This window comes from Aplidium turbinatum, chromosome 1, assembly GCF_918807975.1.
Source record: "Aplidium turbinatum chromosome 1, kaAplTurb1.1, whole genome shotgun sequence".
Taxonomy (NCBI): Eukaryota; Metazoa; Chordata; class Ascidiacea; order Aplousobranchia; family Polyclinidae; genus Aplidium; species Aplidium turbinatum.
Window position 1 is genome coordinate 64,103,836 of NC_137472.1, and position 19,238 is coordinate 64,123,073.

Below are 19,238 nucleotides of genomic sequence, written 5' to 3' on the forward strand. Positions count from 1 at the left end.
ATATTCAATCAAGAGCAGGTTGATTGAGGTTGACTTTCCAATAACCGTTTGTGACAACTAGCAAGTATCTCTGGGTATTACAACAACATGCATCTGCATTTGTGAAGTAAACAACAATCATGCTGCAAAAAATGAAACTCTATATCTATTGCACATCTCTAGGTATTCAGATAACATGCATCACTTTTTCAAAGAGTTATGTACTGGTACCGGTACCAGTGATTGTAATTAATTGCCAGCATTAAGGTGAGGCTGTTTAATATCGTATTTTTATATTCACTCTGGCAAGAATAATGCAAACAAAGCCATGACAATTATTTGCAGTTTTATTTAAATGCACTGCTTCTCGAGTAGTATTGAGCTAGTCTTCTAGAGCATAGGTCAATGCTCAGCCTTTTTGTTAAACTTTCCTACCAATATTTTTTGTTGCCATGTGCAAAACTTTGCCTTGTAATATGTGAAAAAACGTTGTGAATGTGAGTAGGTATTAATGTACCGTGTTAACGACTTCTTGGCAGACCTGTTGTAAAATATGACTGACTGTGGTATAAGCTACTGCTGGATCGTGCATTGTTGCTCTGTATTGCAAAGCAGGTTGTGGGGCAACATACAACTCCCTTGTTTTACCTAAGTTTTTAAATCTGTGATACATCTTGGAGTGTGTCGTTGTAGATCAGCAGTTGTTTTGCTGGTGACCTTAATTTAGCTATTCTGGGTGTCTGTGCTACCTACCCAATACCCATGTACCGGTACATTGTATAAATCGGCTGCCGAGAAACATATTGTTGATTGGATGGTCTGAATGGCTAGCGTGGAAGCTACACCGTTATGGTTGGCGAATCGCAGCTGCTCGCTGTACTAGTGAGTGCTCAGCCTCGTGCTGATAGCCGGGAAGAACGCCCCCTTCTTCACAATGTCCTCTGCCCTGGCGCCTGCTGGTTTTGTTGGCTCTTTCTTTGTTTCCACAAAGATAAGAGTTAAACTGACTGGTAAACCGGTGGTCGAATACCTTTGTGGCAGACTTAGTGGTGCGATACTAACGAGCCCAGCCTCATGGGCGAAACACAGTGTCTATCGCTGTCAATTCTTGCTACAAATCGGCTGCCGAGAAACATGAGCAGTTGAAATACAAATTGGTAGCTAAGAGAAAACGCAATGCTGCTTATGCCAACTTTCAAAAAACATGATTAATAGACACCTGAAACTGCCTTGCTACCATCAAATAGTTGAATTGTTTTACATAACATAGTAAGGCAATGCCTCAGTGACTCAAGCGCTCATCAATGTCAACTTGCCCATTTTGACATTTGGTTGTCATAGACATGACCTAAAAAGTTTCCTTCACAGCAATGTGTTGATATGGCCTAGATAACGACTTTGGGCTTTTTTGTAACTTGAAGGATGGCTAAGTTTCCACCATTTTGGAATTTGACTCGTATGTTTACAATAACTGTGTGTGACTGCAATATAATATGGTTTCCATATAAATTCTAACTTCTATATTAGTTTTGACATTGTGTTGTAATTGTAACAATCATAAGTGAACAAAGGTCATTTAATCATGTTGGTGTTTTCATAATTTGTGCTATTTAGTAAACATAGGCTAGGCCTATTCTATCAAGTGTGACCCCACCTGGGTATATATCCTACCAATATTTTATATTGTGTGTCTTATCAGGCCTCTAAGCTTCTGGCGCCCATGGCCGCTAAGAAGTCGTCAAATGTCCTCTCTTTCCTTGAATTTGCAACTTGTTTTCACAAACGCAATTTTCTCACACGCCAAGAAAATATTGCTGAAAAAAAACTTTTGCAAAACATCTGAGCATGGACATACGAAAATTTGAAGACTAAGCTCTACATCTTGGGAAGCAGTATATTTAAGTACAACTGCAAAACTACAACTGCAAATTTGTTTCAGCGCCTTGTTTGCTTTGTTCTTACCTAAGGTCTGAACTCAAAAACCTGATATCGATTAACATATTTTTAAAAACACAAATTTTTAACATTTTTTTTATTTAGCATATTATAAATGATATGCTAAATGTAGATTAGAAATTTTTACGACTTTAGGGAGTACAGTTAAATCAGTGAGCTCTTTTGGGTTTTGTGGCCGTGCTAACTACTGATATATTTATATAGCCTACAACATAATTTTTCATTCAGGCACGTTTTAAACCTTTCAAGGTTTTCCCACCTTTTCCCGTTCGTTAACGTGCTGGTAGGTCTATATCGATTTTTGTAGTTAGTATCTTTTTTGTCCCGGACGCTAGAGTGCATCAGTTGCCCCGATGTTGGAATTTTTGATCGGCCCTTGGTAATTTTGTTCCAAATAATGAAAAAACACAGGATGTGAAATATTTTGTCAATCGAAGTTGGTTGAGGGGGTCAACATCCAAGTCAAAGTTTGATGTTTAAAGCTATTTTGTGAATATCCGTCGGTCAGGTTGTGGAGTTTCCCTGCAATCTGGCCCATTGTACGTCACAATGGTTTATTGTCTTTGAACAATCAACAAAGTAGTCGTTGTATAATATGCAGTTGAAATAACCGTTGTTTGATAATTTGATTCGTTTGCTGTTTAGTTAGAGTTATGCTTGCTTAATGGTTTCTCGAACCTAGCTAGATAGAAGATAGATAGAAGCTTGAAGATAGATAACGGCAACGTAAAGTAACTTATATATATAAGACAGTCTTACCTTTTACATCGATTCAGTTGAGAGAAGTGACCATAGTTGCACAAATTCAACGTTTGACAATGTTGAATCATTGTAAAAATGATGAATTTGGAATATAACTACGTTGGTGTGAACTTTTAAGTTTGCTTTGAATAATGTGCATGTCTGAGCTTAATTAACGACTTTACTAAAACTTAATTTGGTCTATGTAACGCGTTCACAGGCCTGGAGCATAGTCAGTAGTCAAGTGCTTCACTGACGTCCAATTCTCTAATTTTAATGACATCACTTCAACATTTCCACCTCTTATATTTTGTTTTATGTACACACTGATTTACGATTTAAACAGCCTGAGAAGCTGCTATGACACATAACCATAATATGGAAGTTACAGTGTAACTGTGTATTTATACCACTTTTTTTCCTTACTTTGCTGTATATACATACTGTGATGACGGATGCGTTAATTTTCCATAATTTCTGGTTCACTGTTGACCCCTTTAATGAAGTTCAAATTCAATAAAATTTTGGCCATGACATTTTTTGGTGAATGGGAACAAAACTACTAAGGGCCGAGTTGAATTTCCAAATTTTCAAAAATAAAGGGGCAACTGATGCACTCTACCGGACGCGTTAATGACGAAAAATAAAATGATTGAATGATTGATTGCTGGGCGTGAGAATTCGGCTGCCCAAAAGAAGCTCAGGTAGGCCGTGCTTGGTCGCCAGAAGAGTAAAAGAGCTAGAGGCCTGTTTTAAATGTATTGAAGAAAACTTAGCAGTTATGTTATAGATTAGGATGCTAAATTTGTTTTTATCTAAACACCAAATGTTTGAACAATTGTGCAGTTGTCTGTTAGATTGCCTGTAGACTATAAAAGTAATTGAGTTAAATGGAAGTTATGCCTCGTTATCAGCTACATTCTGCCGTAAATGATGAACAAAGTTCTGTTGTGAATATGTTGTAAATTGCTTAATTCTCAGTACTTTTTATTAACGGACATTTTTGAAGTGATGCTTTTTGTTTTGGCATGCTTCTGCACAATTTTTGCTTGACAACGAAGCATTGTTCGTACTCGTACTTTATATGTATGATATCATATTATATTTGCTATGCTGAAATGCAGTTGACAACTTACTGATACTGAATGTAGCAAGCTGTTCTATATTAAATCACTGTCCACAATTAATTCATGTTGTAACCGATTTATTTTTTCTTTGGATTATCTACATAAAAAAGTTGTTTTAATTGCAAACAGTTCTTCTGAAACACTGCTGCCTTTGCGGTTGCCATTCTTGTACTAAGGAAAGTGTATCCAACAAATGTGGCCGTCAATGCGAGGTGCAAATATAAAATACAGATATTTATTGTAGTTTCATTATACCATGAGCCAACATATTGGTTTGTTGGGTTGCAGTGAGTTATTGATGCAAAGTTGTTTTTCTGTAGCCAATGTAGGTTTTAAGATTAATCCCAGTACAAGATGTCAACCATTGAAGTGATATCTGAAAATCTAAATGAAGTGACCATTGTTGGGAATGGAAAGAAAGATGATTACTGGGGATTTTCATTGCATGAGGCATTTCAAATGGCAATTAAATTCTACAAAGGTAACTGACATTGTGGTGGCACATGCATAACAAAATATAACACAGTTTTGGTTTAAAATGGAATGAAACAAATGATTAATTTTTGTAATTCTAAAAAGTTTAGGTATCAAGATTATTTGGTTTTCTAGTAGTAGTTGCATTGTTTATGTGATGGATCTAGTGTCAAGAGTAATCTAGTATTCACTGTTTTTTTTCTTTCAGGATCAACAGTCGAGTTTGAAGACAGCTACAGTACTCGCAGGATAAGCCTGCAGTGACTAGTGATTATATTGTTTTGTTTCTACAGAGAATGAAGGCAAGCGCACATTTAATATGGAATATGATGACAAAGTCTGTCTCTCTGCACTGACAAAGCAGGTTTCTCATGGTCCACTGAAGGAACAGAATGAATTACCGGACATCGGTTATCTTGATATGTTTGGCCATGACCGGAGGTACTGCTAACTGCAACTGTTTTCAGCACTGCCATAATTAGCTCCTGTTTTGTAAATGATTGCAAAGTTTGCACTAAACGTGTTCTTAATAAAATGCTTTTGCGCTAATTACATGTTTGTTAAATTTGCAGCAGTTGGTCATTTATGGTTCCTGCATTTCAAGGACTGTAAAGCTGTACAAATTTTGCATACCATGTCACTGTGTGATGTTACTGCTATTTTGCATTCATCAAATGCTGGCATATTTGCACAACAATCTAACCTCTTAATGTAATTGATTAAGAATCGATTTTGCTGCAGTATAATAAAAAGCATCTTCAGCTGGCACATGCAAAAAAGAAAATTTGTAAAATACGCAAAACGATCAAATAAAGCAAACTCTGGTATCAACATGCATAAAAATTCTATTCTGAGTAGATGGTAACGTAATATTAATATCGAAAGCTGCAAGCCTAAATCTTAAACTGGTGTTCTTTCGCGACTTCCAACAATTTACTGGTACAATATACATGAACGAATTCAAAGAAAAACGCTCTTTACCGGTAGTCTACAGTCCATTGCAATAAGTTTACATTGATACAACGTCAATAGGAATAAAGTGTGTAAATGAACAATTGATCATGGTTGAAGAATTTTTTCTGCACGGGTCGGAAGATGCTGATTACTAAGTGGTTGGTGGAATCAATTCCTGTATATATGTTAATGGTGGCTTTGATTTCATGCAGCCATTTTTCTTCTACATTAATGTTTAAATATTGTCTTCATATCAATAAGTGCGAAAATTTTTGCAATAATTGGTTTCCGTTTCGGTGATTAGGTCTTTTTACTACTCCATTGAATGAGTTATGCAGCAAACTTATATCCGGTTAACCTAAGGATTTACTTAACACACGAACAGGTTGGAAATGTGATAAAAGTTGAGCGATTATATGGACAATTTACCGGATTGTTCTTCAGTACCAATCGGTTACTTTCTTACGGAATGGTTTTGATTATTGTCTAATGTTCTTTGCATTTTTGACTTTGATTACAATGAAAAACAATTATTTATGAGTGAAAATAATGTGAAGATTTGTAAAATATGAAGTCAGAATTTACCTTCCCTAATTCTTGTATCTGTTTATTTCTTTGCTTCAATTACAAAATTACACTGTGGTAATAATAATCTGTTTTTTTTTTCGATTTTGTTTTATGTTTATAAGATCTGGTGGTGGGATGGGGCAGCGGATAAGACGTTGGCTTTCCAATTATGCAAACCTGGTTCGACTCCCGGCTTAAGCTGGTTGTTGACAAACACCACTCACCTCTACCCAGGGTGTAATAAATTGGGTGGGCGTAGTTGTTGAAGGCGGCCGAGAGAAAGGAACTGGCCACCCTGCTCTCATTAGTGCCGAAGGCTTACGAGGCCTACAGTGAGAACCTTATCTTCTCATACCCGACACTTGAATTAAGTATGGCACCACTTTTATTTTTATGAGATCTGGTAATCCTATTATGCTATTACCTGTGTGTTTCAATAACTGCTTATTTTATGGTTCATATTCTCATTGCCAGGAAGGTTTGGGGAACCTTCGGGGATATTTCCTCCAATGACGCTAGACGTAAATTCATTGAAAAGTTGGAACAGACAGTACCTGTCTTCTCCCCATTCATGATCGCCCATCAGAAAGAAAAAGAAGAAAATGAAAGAAAAAGGTATATATAATAGTTTGGTTTTGTTAACCTTTGCTAGCCACTTTGATTTTGATCGTTATATTGCATTTTCCTTGCATGAGGTTGATAAGAGTGCAGTTTCCTTTGATTTGCTGAAAAATATATATTATACTGTTGGACAAACAAGAATTTCTAGCAAAACCCCAAATTAGAGTAGAACTACTTCTTCAGTTGCCTTGTCTGAACCAGGCACTGACCGACTCGGATGAATAATTAGACCAAGTATTCCTCTTACATATGATATAATATGTTGCATGAATGAATGTTTCTGCTTTTGTTTAGCATCGCACGCTCAATATCCTTAAGTCCATTCAAGTTTCACTATTGAATGTTTATTGCTGCAGTGTGCTAGCTACAGACATGAACCTCACTGCGCAAGACTGAAGTAATAACCAACATTTTTAAGCTTATTTTCATGTTTCTACAAGCAAATTTCTTTGATCATGTAGCGGTAATATCAGATAACACGTTGAGACATTTCTAAATTGACTTGTACATCACCTGACACTGGGTCCAAAAGTGAATGCTAGTCGATGACGAAAACGATTCTTTGATAGGTTGATTTTAGATCTGTATCCCCAAGAATATTGAAAAAAAAATGTTCAGTCGCTGCCATTTATCCACTCAAGAAAATACGTTTAAATCTAAATAGCTTAGTTAAGGCAGGGTTATACCAAAATAGTCTTACAGACATACACCAAAGTGAAATTACACTATGACTAATCTAAAATTTGCCTAAGCATTGTGGACACCTGCGCTTGCATGGTCTCCTACCAAATATTTCTGGTGTTTGAAACTTTCCAACAATCGATATGATTCAACATTTTATTCTTCTGTTAGGTTGGATGAAGAACAAAAGAAGAGGCTTGAGGAAGAAAGAAAGCTGAGAGATGAAGAGGAGAAGAGAAAAGAGGAAGAGACAGCAAAACAAAAAGCTCACGAGGAAAAGTTACGGATGGAACAAGACCAACAAAAGTCAGCTCTATTTTATTTTGCAAATTCATTTTTATAATTTTAGCCACGTTCACCTACCACCCTTAGCCACTGCAACCTATGTTGAACTGTATCTTAACATTTTAAATCAGGGCTGTGGAGTCGGAAGGATTTTGGCATGTCCGGATTCGGAGCCGTTAAAAAAATACCGACTCTGGCTTGATACAAAACGATAAACAATAAAATTTTTAGTAATGCAAAGGACGCTGATATTTCTCAACCTCTGTTCTGGTTTTTCAATGTTATTGAGGATAAAAAGTTATATTTAAGGATCCTTCGTTTAGGACAGGGTGGTCCAAACCCTGGCACGCGGGCCGCATGCGGCCCGCGAACACTTTGTGCATGCCGGAATTATCAGTGCTATATCCAAGGTTTAAAAATACACCTACGTTTCCATTACATTCGCCACAACCCTAAATAAGTCGCCCATAATAAGGTCAATAGGTAACTATGAGGGAACAATGTCGGTTTCTGACGACACAAACGTGCGTTGATATTTTGCTTTTGTTGCTAGCACTTACTCCGTTATAAAGGCACTTTCTCCGTTATGAAGCGATTAAAAAGCGACACACGGAACGGAATGGCTGATGAAACTCTGGATGTCTGCTTACGTCTGTCGACCACTGAATTTAAACCAGAGATCGACACTATATGCAAAAGCAAAAAACAATAAATTGTTTTGGTTTGCTAATTTGTTGACGTGTTATGTATCGTATTTTTTTACTAGCTGAAAATCACTTTTTGAGTCGCAAGCAGAGATTAAAAAGTGAGTTATGCGTGCACCAAAACATTAGGTCGATCAGAACAGCAAACTCAGTCCTTTCATTGCAACTGTATTTTGTCAGCAACAAGATTTGTTAATGTTCATAGCCTGCGAAGAGTAAGAATATAGCTAAAACAGATCGAAATCTATAGAAAAGTAGTTCAAAATCGCAACCTAGTTAAGGTTTTATTTAACAACGTTTCTACTTTCAGCAACGCGTTATCATTTCTCACTATGCGGCCGTGAAGTTTTCCTCAGACCCTAATGTGGCCCTTCATGTTCGCAGTCTTGGACCACCCTGGTTTAGGATGCAGCCGAACGATTCAACATAATAAGTAAACAAAGTCAGTCAGATTCGGAAACTTGTATATATAATTTATTGATAAATACCTCGGGACTTTAGACAGTGCTCACTGCCACAATATCGACACTGCCATCAACAGCGCTCTGCGAACAGTGACCGGTGCCTGCGTCCCACACAATTGGACAATCTTCTCATCCTTGTTGGCATCCAAGCCGGAGTCGGCCAGTTATAAACCGAGAAGAGGGAGTAGTACATTTTTCGCCAGACTTCACAGTCCTGATTTAAATCCAACATATTTGCTGCAGTTGATATGTCTTTCGTATTTTAATTATGATCCCTGCATCTTATCACTACCATGTCATGTTACATGCTGCCTCAACCATACATCGGGGGGTCTGCTACTATTCGGCGAGTCCGATTCGACGAGTTCAATTCGGTTAGTCCGATTCGGCGAGTTCCCTATTCGGCGATTTTTTGAAAATCCAACGACGCCTTAGAACTGCAAATCCAACGATTGAATATTATTCAATATTCAGACATTGAATCAATGTAAATACGAACTGTTAGGCTAATTGGGTTCTTTGAATCCTACGTCACCGTCTGTATGCAAACTTAGAATATATTAGTTATTTTTGTCATGAGATTACCTAGCCTAACTATATTTTTAGAAGTAGTGCTGCCAGACCTTTTCGTTTTTTGTATTAAAATTCGTATCATTAATACTACTTCTGTAGCTTTAATGTTTTATACAAATTGTTGCCAGTATAATCTTTCTCATTAATTTGCTTTTGACTAGAATTTTTTTTTTGCATTTTTATCACTACCTTTTTGGTAAAAATACAGCATAATTGCATTTAAATCGCCATAAAATTATTTCACTTGTAACTTTTGTAAAACTTTTGCAAAGTGAAATTGATGGAACAAAGTTGATTTGAACAGAAGTAGTATGTCTGTATTTTATTATATTTAATTACCGGTATATCTCTATTTTTATTTACTTTTTTCTGAATCCGCATGGTTACACTGAGCCGGTTTCCTGCAATTTTTATTTTTCTGAGTCTTTTATGACATCACAACTAAGTTTTTGAATGCGATACTCTCAAAGTAAAAACTTCGGGAAACTTGTCACTTTTTGAATTTCTTTTGTGTTAAATCGCCCTTGTTGCTCTTGCAAGTGTTAATTGTAGGTCTCTTTTACAATCGATGAAATAAAAGTTTCCTTTTTTCGCTTTCTTTTCTAGGTTTGGTGGCTGTGCATTTTCTACACGATTTCAACGTTTAGCGACGTTAAAACGATGTAAAAACGGCAATTTGTGCTGGTCGGGAATAACTAGGCTACGGTACCCGATAATTTCCTTTCAATCCAAGCTGTAGGCCACACATTTGGTTAGTTTTTTCATTCTGTTACCGGTACTACAATGTAAAAATATAAACATAAACATGACGAATTTTAATTTGATAGTTCAAACATTTTATTTTTTTTTGCACGATTTCAACGTTTAGCGACGTTAAAATGATGTAAAAACGGCAATGATAATTAGGCTACGGTACCCGATAATTTCCTTTCAAAAATTTTAAAAAATCGCCGAATAAGGAACTCGTCGAAAAGGCTCTCTCCGAATAGGGAAATCGCCGAATCGGACTAGCCGAATCGGACTCGCCGAAGCGGGCATCGCACCCGTCATGTCTGTGTGGACTATGAACTCTTATCCAAAAATATTCTGTAGGTTTCAAACATTTAACAAAATCATTAAACTAACTGAAAAGGCACATTCTGTCAACTGATCCAGGTTGTGTCACTGGATGTCTTCAATTTTACTCAAAAAGAACTTTTGTTACTGATTCCAAGAAACTTTTTTTTTATTAGTCAGGGTTTCGTGAGGTTATGGACCATATAACTATAAAATATTTGTCAGGTCAATGCTTCGTTCACTGGTCTTCATGAAACGTCATCAAATGTTGACAACTCATTGCTTCAGGCATGCTTTTTTGCATAGGTTATTAAAAAATTCTAAGTGGGCAAAGAATTCGTGCCCCTAATTTACCTGTGTTGTCCATACACCCTGACTTCACTTTTTATAGGCCCTATAGGCTACTAAGTAGCCTACTTACTTACATACCGTGCTTACTTACTTACATACCGTACATACCGGCTTCATCTTTTATATAGGCTACCAAGAAACCGACTTACGTGCATATCATGTCTTCACCTTTTATATAGGCTACCAAGTGGCCTACTTACTTGCATAGGCTACCCTGTCATCACCTTTTATATACGCTGCCAAGTACTTAGGCTACTTGCATACCATGCCTTCACCTTTTATATAGGTTACCAAGAAGCCTACTTACTTGCATACCATGCCTTTACCATTTATATAGGCTACCAAGTAGCCTACTTACTTACATACCATGCCTTCACCATTTATGTAGGCTACTAAGTAGCCTACTTACTTGCATACCATGCCTTCACCATTTATATAGGCTACCAAGTAGCCTACTTACTTACATACCATGCCTTCACCTTTTATATAGGCTACCAAGTAGCCTACTTACTTGCATACCATGCTTTCACCTTTTATATAGGCTACCAAGTGGCCTACTTACTTGCATACTATGCCTTCACCTTTTATATAGGCTACCAAGTAGCCTACTTACTTGCATACCATGCCTTTACCTTTGATATAGGCTACCAAGTGGCCTACTTACTTGCATACTATGCCTTTACCATTTATATAGGCTACTAAGAAGCCTTCTTACTTGCATACCATGCCTTCACCATTTATATAGGCTACCAAGAAGCCTACTTACTTGCATACCATGCCTTCACCTTTTATATATAGGCCACCAAGTAGCCTACTTACTTGCATACCATGCCTTCACCATTTATATAGGCTACTAAGAAGCCTTCTTACTTGCATACCATGCCTTCACCTTTTATATAGGCTACCAAGTGGCCTACTTACTTGCATACCATGCCTTCACCTTTTATATATAGGCCACCAAGTAGCCTACTTACTTGCATACCATGCCTTCACCATTTATATAGGCTACTAAGAAGCCTTCTTACTTGCATACCATGCCTTCACCATTTATATAGGCTACCAAGAAGCCTACTTACTTGCATACCATGCCTTCACCTTTTATATAGGCTACCAAGAAGCCTACTTACTTGCATACCATGCCTTCACCATTTATATAGGCTACTAAGTAGCCTACTTACTTGCATACCATGCCTTCACCTTTTATATGTAGGCCACCAAGTAGCCTACTTACTTGCATACCATGCCTTCACCATTTATATAGGCTACCAAGAAGCCTACTTTCTTGCATACCATGCCTTCACCTTTTATATAGGTTACCAAGAAGCCTACTTACTTGTATACCATGCCTTGACCATTTATATAGGCTACCAAGTAGCCTACTTACTTACATACCATGCCTTCGCCATTTATATAGGCTACCAAGTAGCCTAGGCTATTTACTTGCATACCATGCTTTCACCATTTATATAGGCTACCAAGAAGCCTACTTACTTGCATACCATGCCTTCACCATTTATATAGGCTACCAAGAAGCCTACTTACTTGCATACCATGCCTTTACCTTTTATATATAGGCTACCAAGTAGTCTACTTACTTACATAACTTGCCTTCACCTGTTATGTAGGCTACCAAGTAGCCTACTTACTTGCATAATATGCCTTCACCTTTTTTATAGGCTGCCAAGAGCCTAGTTACTTGCATACCAAACCTTAACCTTTTATATATGCTACCAAGAAGCCTACTTACTTGTATTCCTGCCATCACCTTTTATATGGTTTACCAAGTACTTAGGCTACTTGTATACCCTGCCTTCACCATTTATATAGGCTACCAAGTAGCCTACTTGCATGTTTAACTGTATGATGATTGATAATTCAACCATGCTTGATGGGTGTGCGGCGTATATGCCACTGCAATATCCAGGGTTGCCATCGACATGGATCCCAAAATAAGGACAACAGAATAAAAATAAATTTTCATACAAAATAAAACAAACGTTTTTGAACAAGTCTCAGCATTTATACGAGCCATTATATATCACATGCCATATTGTTTGCCAGAAACAATGTGTTCCAGCAACTCATTGTTCGTAAAAAAATACTATGTGCATCTCACGACAACTCAGGTCTAGGTTTACTTTTACTGTAGTAGGGATTTGGCTGTCATTCCACTAAGTTTATTCACTAATTGTTGAAAATAAGACAAAATAAGGATTCAAATCAAAAAGAAGGACATTTCCTAGCAATAAGGACAGAAATATTTTCTAAGATAGAGTTCTTCAAAAAGACAAACCTTAAAAATAAGGACGGTATGGCAACCCTGGCAATATCTCTGAAATCGGGTGATTTACCGATTCGGTCCGTGTTGTGCGCCGTCTTCCTGGCGTTCATTTAAAAAATGGTTTTCGATTTCGTCATTTACTCGACAAACCTTCTAAGAAACTCGAGTTGCTAAGCGATCTGTTTCCGACGGCCCTCCCTAATGTGTATAGATGATGTTGGCATGTGTGATGATGTTGGCATGTGTGATAATGTTGGCATGTGTGATGATGTTGGCATGTGTGATGATGTTGGCATGTGTGATGATGTTGGCATGTGTGATGATGTTGGCATGTGTGATGATGAACGACCCTAAATGAAAGTCCCTTTATATCTCTTACAAATTTAGCAAGAAATGAAATGCACCCATTTTTTACTTAAATTGCAATACATGTAGCAGCTTTAAAATACATGTTCCAAGAGGGCGAAAATTCTTAGAATTTTGTTTGGTTACTTTTTTGTTTTTTTAATTCCTCATTGAAATTGCATTCGTAGATGCAATGCACATTTTTGACACCAACTTGCACCATTTATAAAGCTTTCAAAAGGAACAGGTTAAACAGGGAGTGAAGACACATCGTATCAATCAATCATCTTTGAATCATTAGGGTTGTGAGTCCTTTTTTGCTTTCGTTTTTTCTTAAAAAATGTGTGTTTTTTTCAAACAAAAATTAAAAACAACCTGTTTTTTTGTGCAAAGAATCCGTCTAAGATTTAAATGCTGCAACAAATTTGCTGTTTTACTTCCCTGTGATATCTGTTCTGAAATAATCAAGACATCGGCAAGTCAATCTGTTTCAGTCAACAACTACAGATTCCCCGATTAGGTTTTAAAGAGCATTTACTGATAATAACATTATGCAATGAAAGAAATGAACAAACTAATACATAGAAATTAAGACGAACAACAATTGTGGTTACCATGGTCAATTGGTCATTGATCATCACTGGGACAGCATTACCCAGGGTTCATCATCCGATCAGTTCTCATTCTAAAAATGGAATGAGACTGTTCAGTATTCACCAGGCATTTAGTTTGATAATATGATACGATCATCTGGTGTAAACCAAGCTAAACTATCACAAGATGTGCAAGGCGATAATTTGCATTTATTACCACGTGTCGTCAATTATTGGTGGCACTTAAAGTTGGGTGGACGTTTCTTAACATCTCTAATCATCTCTCATGACAAGTTGCAATCCCAAATTTGGTGTGTCTTGATTGTTTTTCAATCTATTTGTCTTATTTCAATCCTAACCTGGGACCGAGCTGAGCCAATCCCTATTTTTAAGCTTGAGTGTTGTATATGTCATGACGTGTTTAAGTTTTTTTTAAGAGAATTTGTTTAAATTGCAAGTTGAAAGTTATGAAATATTGTTTTCAGACAACAGATCATGGCAGCCTTGAACGCCCAGACCCATGCACAATTCCAGCAGTACGCAGCACAACAGCATCCTGGCAACCCTGAACAGGTAATACAGTTGCACAAACGATTTCATTGTGACCTCATGAGGATGAATGTTAGAGTATGTGACCAGGGCTGCGATTTTTTCTTTCTTGTCGAACGACCAAAAATTCTACGCTTGTTTGTCGCATAGTAATATGACGTCACAAGAGTCAGATTATAAGCGTTTGGCCGCGAGTTACCGCACAAGTTGTGTGGTATCAGAGTTACTTACTTTAAGTTTTTAATCACACGCTGGTTGAGTGATTTCATCTACGACGGCAAAAACATTGCCGGCAAAAACTACAGGCATTGGACAAAACAATTAGAACACACAACCGGCAGTTATTCGCCTGTGGCTCATCGTTCCTTTTGTGTGTGTTCTGATTGTTTTGTCCAATGCCTGTAGTCTACACCTCACGTGATCTGTTTCCCACCGCATAATTTACTCGCCATCATTCTCGTATCATTTGTTCAGTTTGTGCTTTCAGTCCAGAGTGTCGTTACAGTTACAGTGCATAGTCAAATTTATCTTACGATTTTTCATTTTATGTAATGCAGATTTAATTTCTGATGAGGACACACGTACGTGTCGAAAACGTTTGAGTTTATTTTATTTATTTATGTTATATTTTGTGTGAAATAAAGTATGCTAAACCCGCTAAAGTTACTATGTTTTATTTCTCTATTACGATAGATATAAATGAAACATTGGCAATCAAAAGTATCTGTACAATGTTCAATAGATGAAGTAGAATTCACGTCTAATGGTTTCGCGGTGAAGTATCTCCGACACGTCGGTGTGATAGATTGCCTTGCCTAAAGTTGGTCACGCCATAATGTCATGTATTCCATCCAGCATCCATCTAATTGTACAGGCCAAGCGCATCCATCTAATCGACATGTTGTGCATCAGTTTCCGTAAACTTGGATATCTCCACCGAGTCCACGCACTCAATCCATGTTTCATGAAGCAACCCAGTTTTGGTCTCATCGTCCAAGACACTTCGCAGACTTTTTGCTTCATTTATTAAAATACTATACAATGAACTACTAATTTTGATTCTTGTCTTGCTTGTGTAGGCTATTCCACTAATGCCAAGACGCTTTTTATGGCCGCCTTCCTCTTTTGTACGAGACATTTTTTTAAAGCTTTTTGAGCAGCTTGGATTAATTTCACTTTGTTCTGCTTTCTAACTCATTTATGTTGTTCCATTGTTTCATATGCAGCTGATCTTTCATGTTGGTGCGCAGTGTTTTTGGTTTATCACTTTCCGTCCTTTCTATTTTTTTGACTGTTTTCTTTGCACCTTTAATGTGGTTGATATTTGTAAATATGACGTGTTTTGTTTACCAGCAAGCCGTCCTAATCAATCACCTGCAAGAGCAGCATTACCAGCAGTACATGCAATATTACATTCAAGAACAAAGCAAAGCGAATCAGCGATTCGACGCCGAAGCAACGAATGAAACAAAGCCTCCCGACGACGTCACCGAAAGCGAAGATGACGTATCAGAAAGTGAGGACTGGAAACGTTTCTTTGTTTTTTTACATAATTTGTTTTTGGAGGAATACACGTCGGCATCGTGAGTCGGCTGGTGGACAAGAGCAGGCTTCGGCACTCAGCTCATTGCTTAAAATTAGCTGACTGCTGTTCGTGATATTTCTAAAGTAACGTGCAAAATTACTGATGTCATCAATCAACCTATAGATTGTGGTGTCATAATGACGTAAACGATTGGCTGAAGCTTGCCTTTTAATTTGTAGATTCGGCTCCCCGCATTGTTGAACCATCGCTGTGGACGCGACCCCAGATCGATGAGTTCAAAGGTCAGATCAAACTCGACCCTGAATCTGTCCTCAATGTTGGTCGAGGGGAGGTAGTTACCATCCGTGTCCCCACCCACGAGGAAGGTTTGTTAATCCCATTTCACATTGTTGATCGAATAATGTTGATTGTGTTGCAACTCGTTGTTCAAATGTTGGATGTTGATTGCAACTCGCTGTTCAGATGTTTCTTGTTGATTGCAACTCATTGTTCAGATGCTGGTTGTTTGCAACTCGTTGTTCAGATGTTGGTTGTTGATTGCAACTCGTTGTTCAGATGTGGGTTGTTGATTGCAACTCGTTAGTCGTTGTTCAAATGTTGATTGTTGATTGCAACTCGTTGTTCAAATGTTGGTTGTTGATTGCAACTCGTTCAAATGTTGATTGTATATAATAACTTGTTGTTCAAATGTTGATTGCAACTCGTTGTTCAGATGCTGGTTGTTGATTGTAACTCATTGTTCAGATGCTGGTTGTTGATTGCAACTCAATTGTTCAGATGCTGGTTGTTGATTGTAACTCATTGTTCAGATGTTGGTTGTTGATTGCAACTCAATTGTTCAGATGTTGGTTGTTGATTGCAACTCATTGTTCAGATCCTGGTTGTTGATTGCAACTCGTTCAGATGTGGGTTGTTGATTGCAACTCATTGTTCAGATCCTGGTTGTTGATTGCAACTCGTTCAGATGTGGGTTGTTGATTGTAACTCAATTGTTCAGATGATGGTTGTTGATTGCAACTTGTTGTGCGAATGTTGATTGTATAATAACTCGTTGTTCAAATGTTGATTGCAACTCGTTGTTCAAATGTTATTTGCAACTCGCTGTTCAGATGTTGGTTGTTGATTGCAACTCATTGTTTAAATGTTGATTGTTGATTGCAACTGTTGTTCAGGTGCCTACGTGTTTTGGGAGTTTGCGACAGACTCTTATGACTTGGGATTTGGCGTCTACTTTGAATGGACAGATTCTGAGTCCAATCTCGAACAGCAGGTGTCCGTTCAAGTTGGGGAAAGCACCGATGACGACACTGACGAAGGTAAACTGGTTGCGTTACTACTGCTAATGATTTAATATCCGTCACTCAGACTGTGTCTTGTCCTGGGTGACGGGGCTTGATGGGTCTGGCTTGGTTTAAGTGTCGAACCCGGAAAAGCATTTCCCACGTTCAACATCTTTTCACGTGTTTGAACAATCACGTGTCTTGCCTATATTTCTTTTGTTACGTCATCACTCGTTTCCACCGAGCTCGGTGGTAACGAATCACTTCTCTGCATTTAAAGTTGAAATCAAATTTAACTTTTCAACGCCTCATCCGTCCATCATGGCTAGTGAATAGTGATGCTGGGTTAGTTTCATTCAGTTAAAAGCACACAACCGAACGTTTGCAGCTTCTTTGAACCGTCCCAACAGCGGTTTGTGCGTGCGGCTTCGTTTGTTGATTCTGACTTATTTCATATCATTAACAACAATTAGTTGTACTGTATTTTGTTAAACACGATTAGTTGCCTGTTGGGTCATTGTTGACGACAATTAGTTCATGTTGTTCACGACAACTAGTTGCGCATTGTCGATACTTTATGATTGTCGACCCTCATACTTGTGCAGAAGTTGCTGACCTTGAACAAGGCGGACAAAATGACGACAGGCCTCCTGTGGATGAAATCGTTCCAGTTTACCGAAGGGATTCTCACATTGAGGTGAACGCCGGATCGCACCGCTACCCCGGAAGAGGGGTATATTTGCTCAAATTCGACAACAGTTACTCTTTGTGGAGATCGAAAACTCTCTACTACCGCGTCTACTATACTAGATGATGTCATTACTTCATAAGTGCCTCTGCGTCACCGTGACGTATGTTCACTGTTTGTCACCACTAACTTGCTGCTTACATACCGGGCCATGTCTGGGTGCTGATTATACCATTATGCAGTTGCGATCTTCTACGAAAGTTAACAATTGCAGCAGTTTTGTTAAAAGAATTTCATTTATCAATGAAGAATTTGCCCTGATAGTGGGAGTTGTTGAATATTGCGCGTCCAGATCTTTTCCGATCTGTTGATGTTTATTGCCATCGTCGCTTTGTTTGCTTCATGGCTTTGATTTTGTTGATCGTTTTTGTGATGCTCTGTTTTCGTGTATTCCAAGACATGACGTCATTAACATCAAACCACGTGTTCTTGCTATTTAAAGGCGACTTCTCCGCCATCGCGTATAATTAAGATGTGAAAATATCTCTTATTATAAACATATGGAGCTTTATTTTATGTCTTTTGTCCTTATATAAATATACGACACCACTTTTAAGTGTACATTGGTATTTCTGTCTTTGCATCCATCCAGCATACAATGTGTCGTTAGTTTCGTGCAGGGCTCTCCAACTAACCGGGTCACGAGAACACTCAATCAAAATGACCTTCAAGAGTGCGAGTTGAGTGAAAGCATGTCCTTAGCCATAAAATAGTTCAGTTCAGTTGTTTTTATTTCTGACCGGCAAAGCAAAAACAATACACGTCTACATAGCAAAGGTCGAGAAAAGGGTAGAAGCGACAAAACGCGAACGTTAAACCGTGTTTGTAACCGAAGTAAGTTATTAAGTTGAAAAAAAGATTGGCACGGTCGCAACACCTTAAAAAAAATTTGGGTAGAAAGGAAATTAAAGAACAAAATGATAAAAACAAAAATAAGAAAAAAAACAAACTTATTAACTTACCCCGTATAGCTTTAGCTGATATTTTTAAGATTTGTATAAATAGACATTTGCTATGAAGATCGGCCATGGTGCGTTATCAAGAGTTTTGATGGTCGTGAGGGTAACACGTCTTGGTGCGTTTAGCTCATAACAAACAAGGCAGGCAAAGAAAACCCCGCAACGCACCAGACACAAAATAGTTACAACTTGACAGCCAAAGTAGCATGAGATCCCTGCGGCGAAGCCATTTCGAGCGCAACGCACCAGACTTTGCACGACTCACAAAATAGTTACAACTTGACGACACAAAACAATCACTAAAACAAACAAGCGAATACCCAGGGAAGTTATGTCTTGCAGATATCAAGCGTGCTTTGAGATAAAGTTATATCGATAAAACGGTAAATAATATCGCAGCCAGC

General features: G+C 37.9%; 1 protein-coding gene across 1 annotated transcript; it reads left to right on the forward strand.

Annotated features, from left to right (window-relative positions):
* Positions 1 to 1,145: 1,145 nt before the first annotated feature.
* Positions 1,146 to 18,436, forward strand: LOC145766183 (Golgi resident protein GCP60-like). The gene is made up of 9 exons (XM_082577878.1): positions 1,146 to 4,284; positions 4,571 to 4,718; positions 6,273 to 6,413; positions 7,272 to 7,406; positions 14,238 to 14,325; positions 15,655 to 15,817; positions 16,066 to 16,212; positions 17,020 to 17,163; positions 17,733 to 18,436. Exons 1-9 carry the CDS (start codon positions 4,158 to 4,160, stop codon positions 17,939 to 17,941), a joined length of 1,302 nt encoding a protein of 433 aa, XP_082434004.1. The 5' UTR covers positions 1,146 to 4,157; the 3' UTR covers positions 17,942 to 18,436.
* Positions 18,437 to 19,238: the final 802 nt, after the last annotated feature.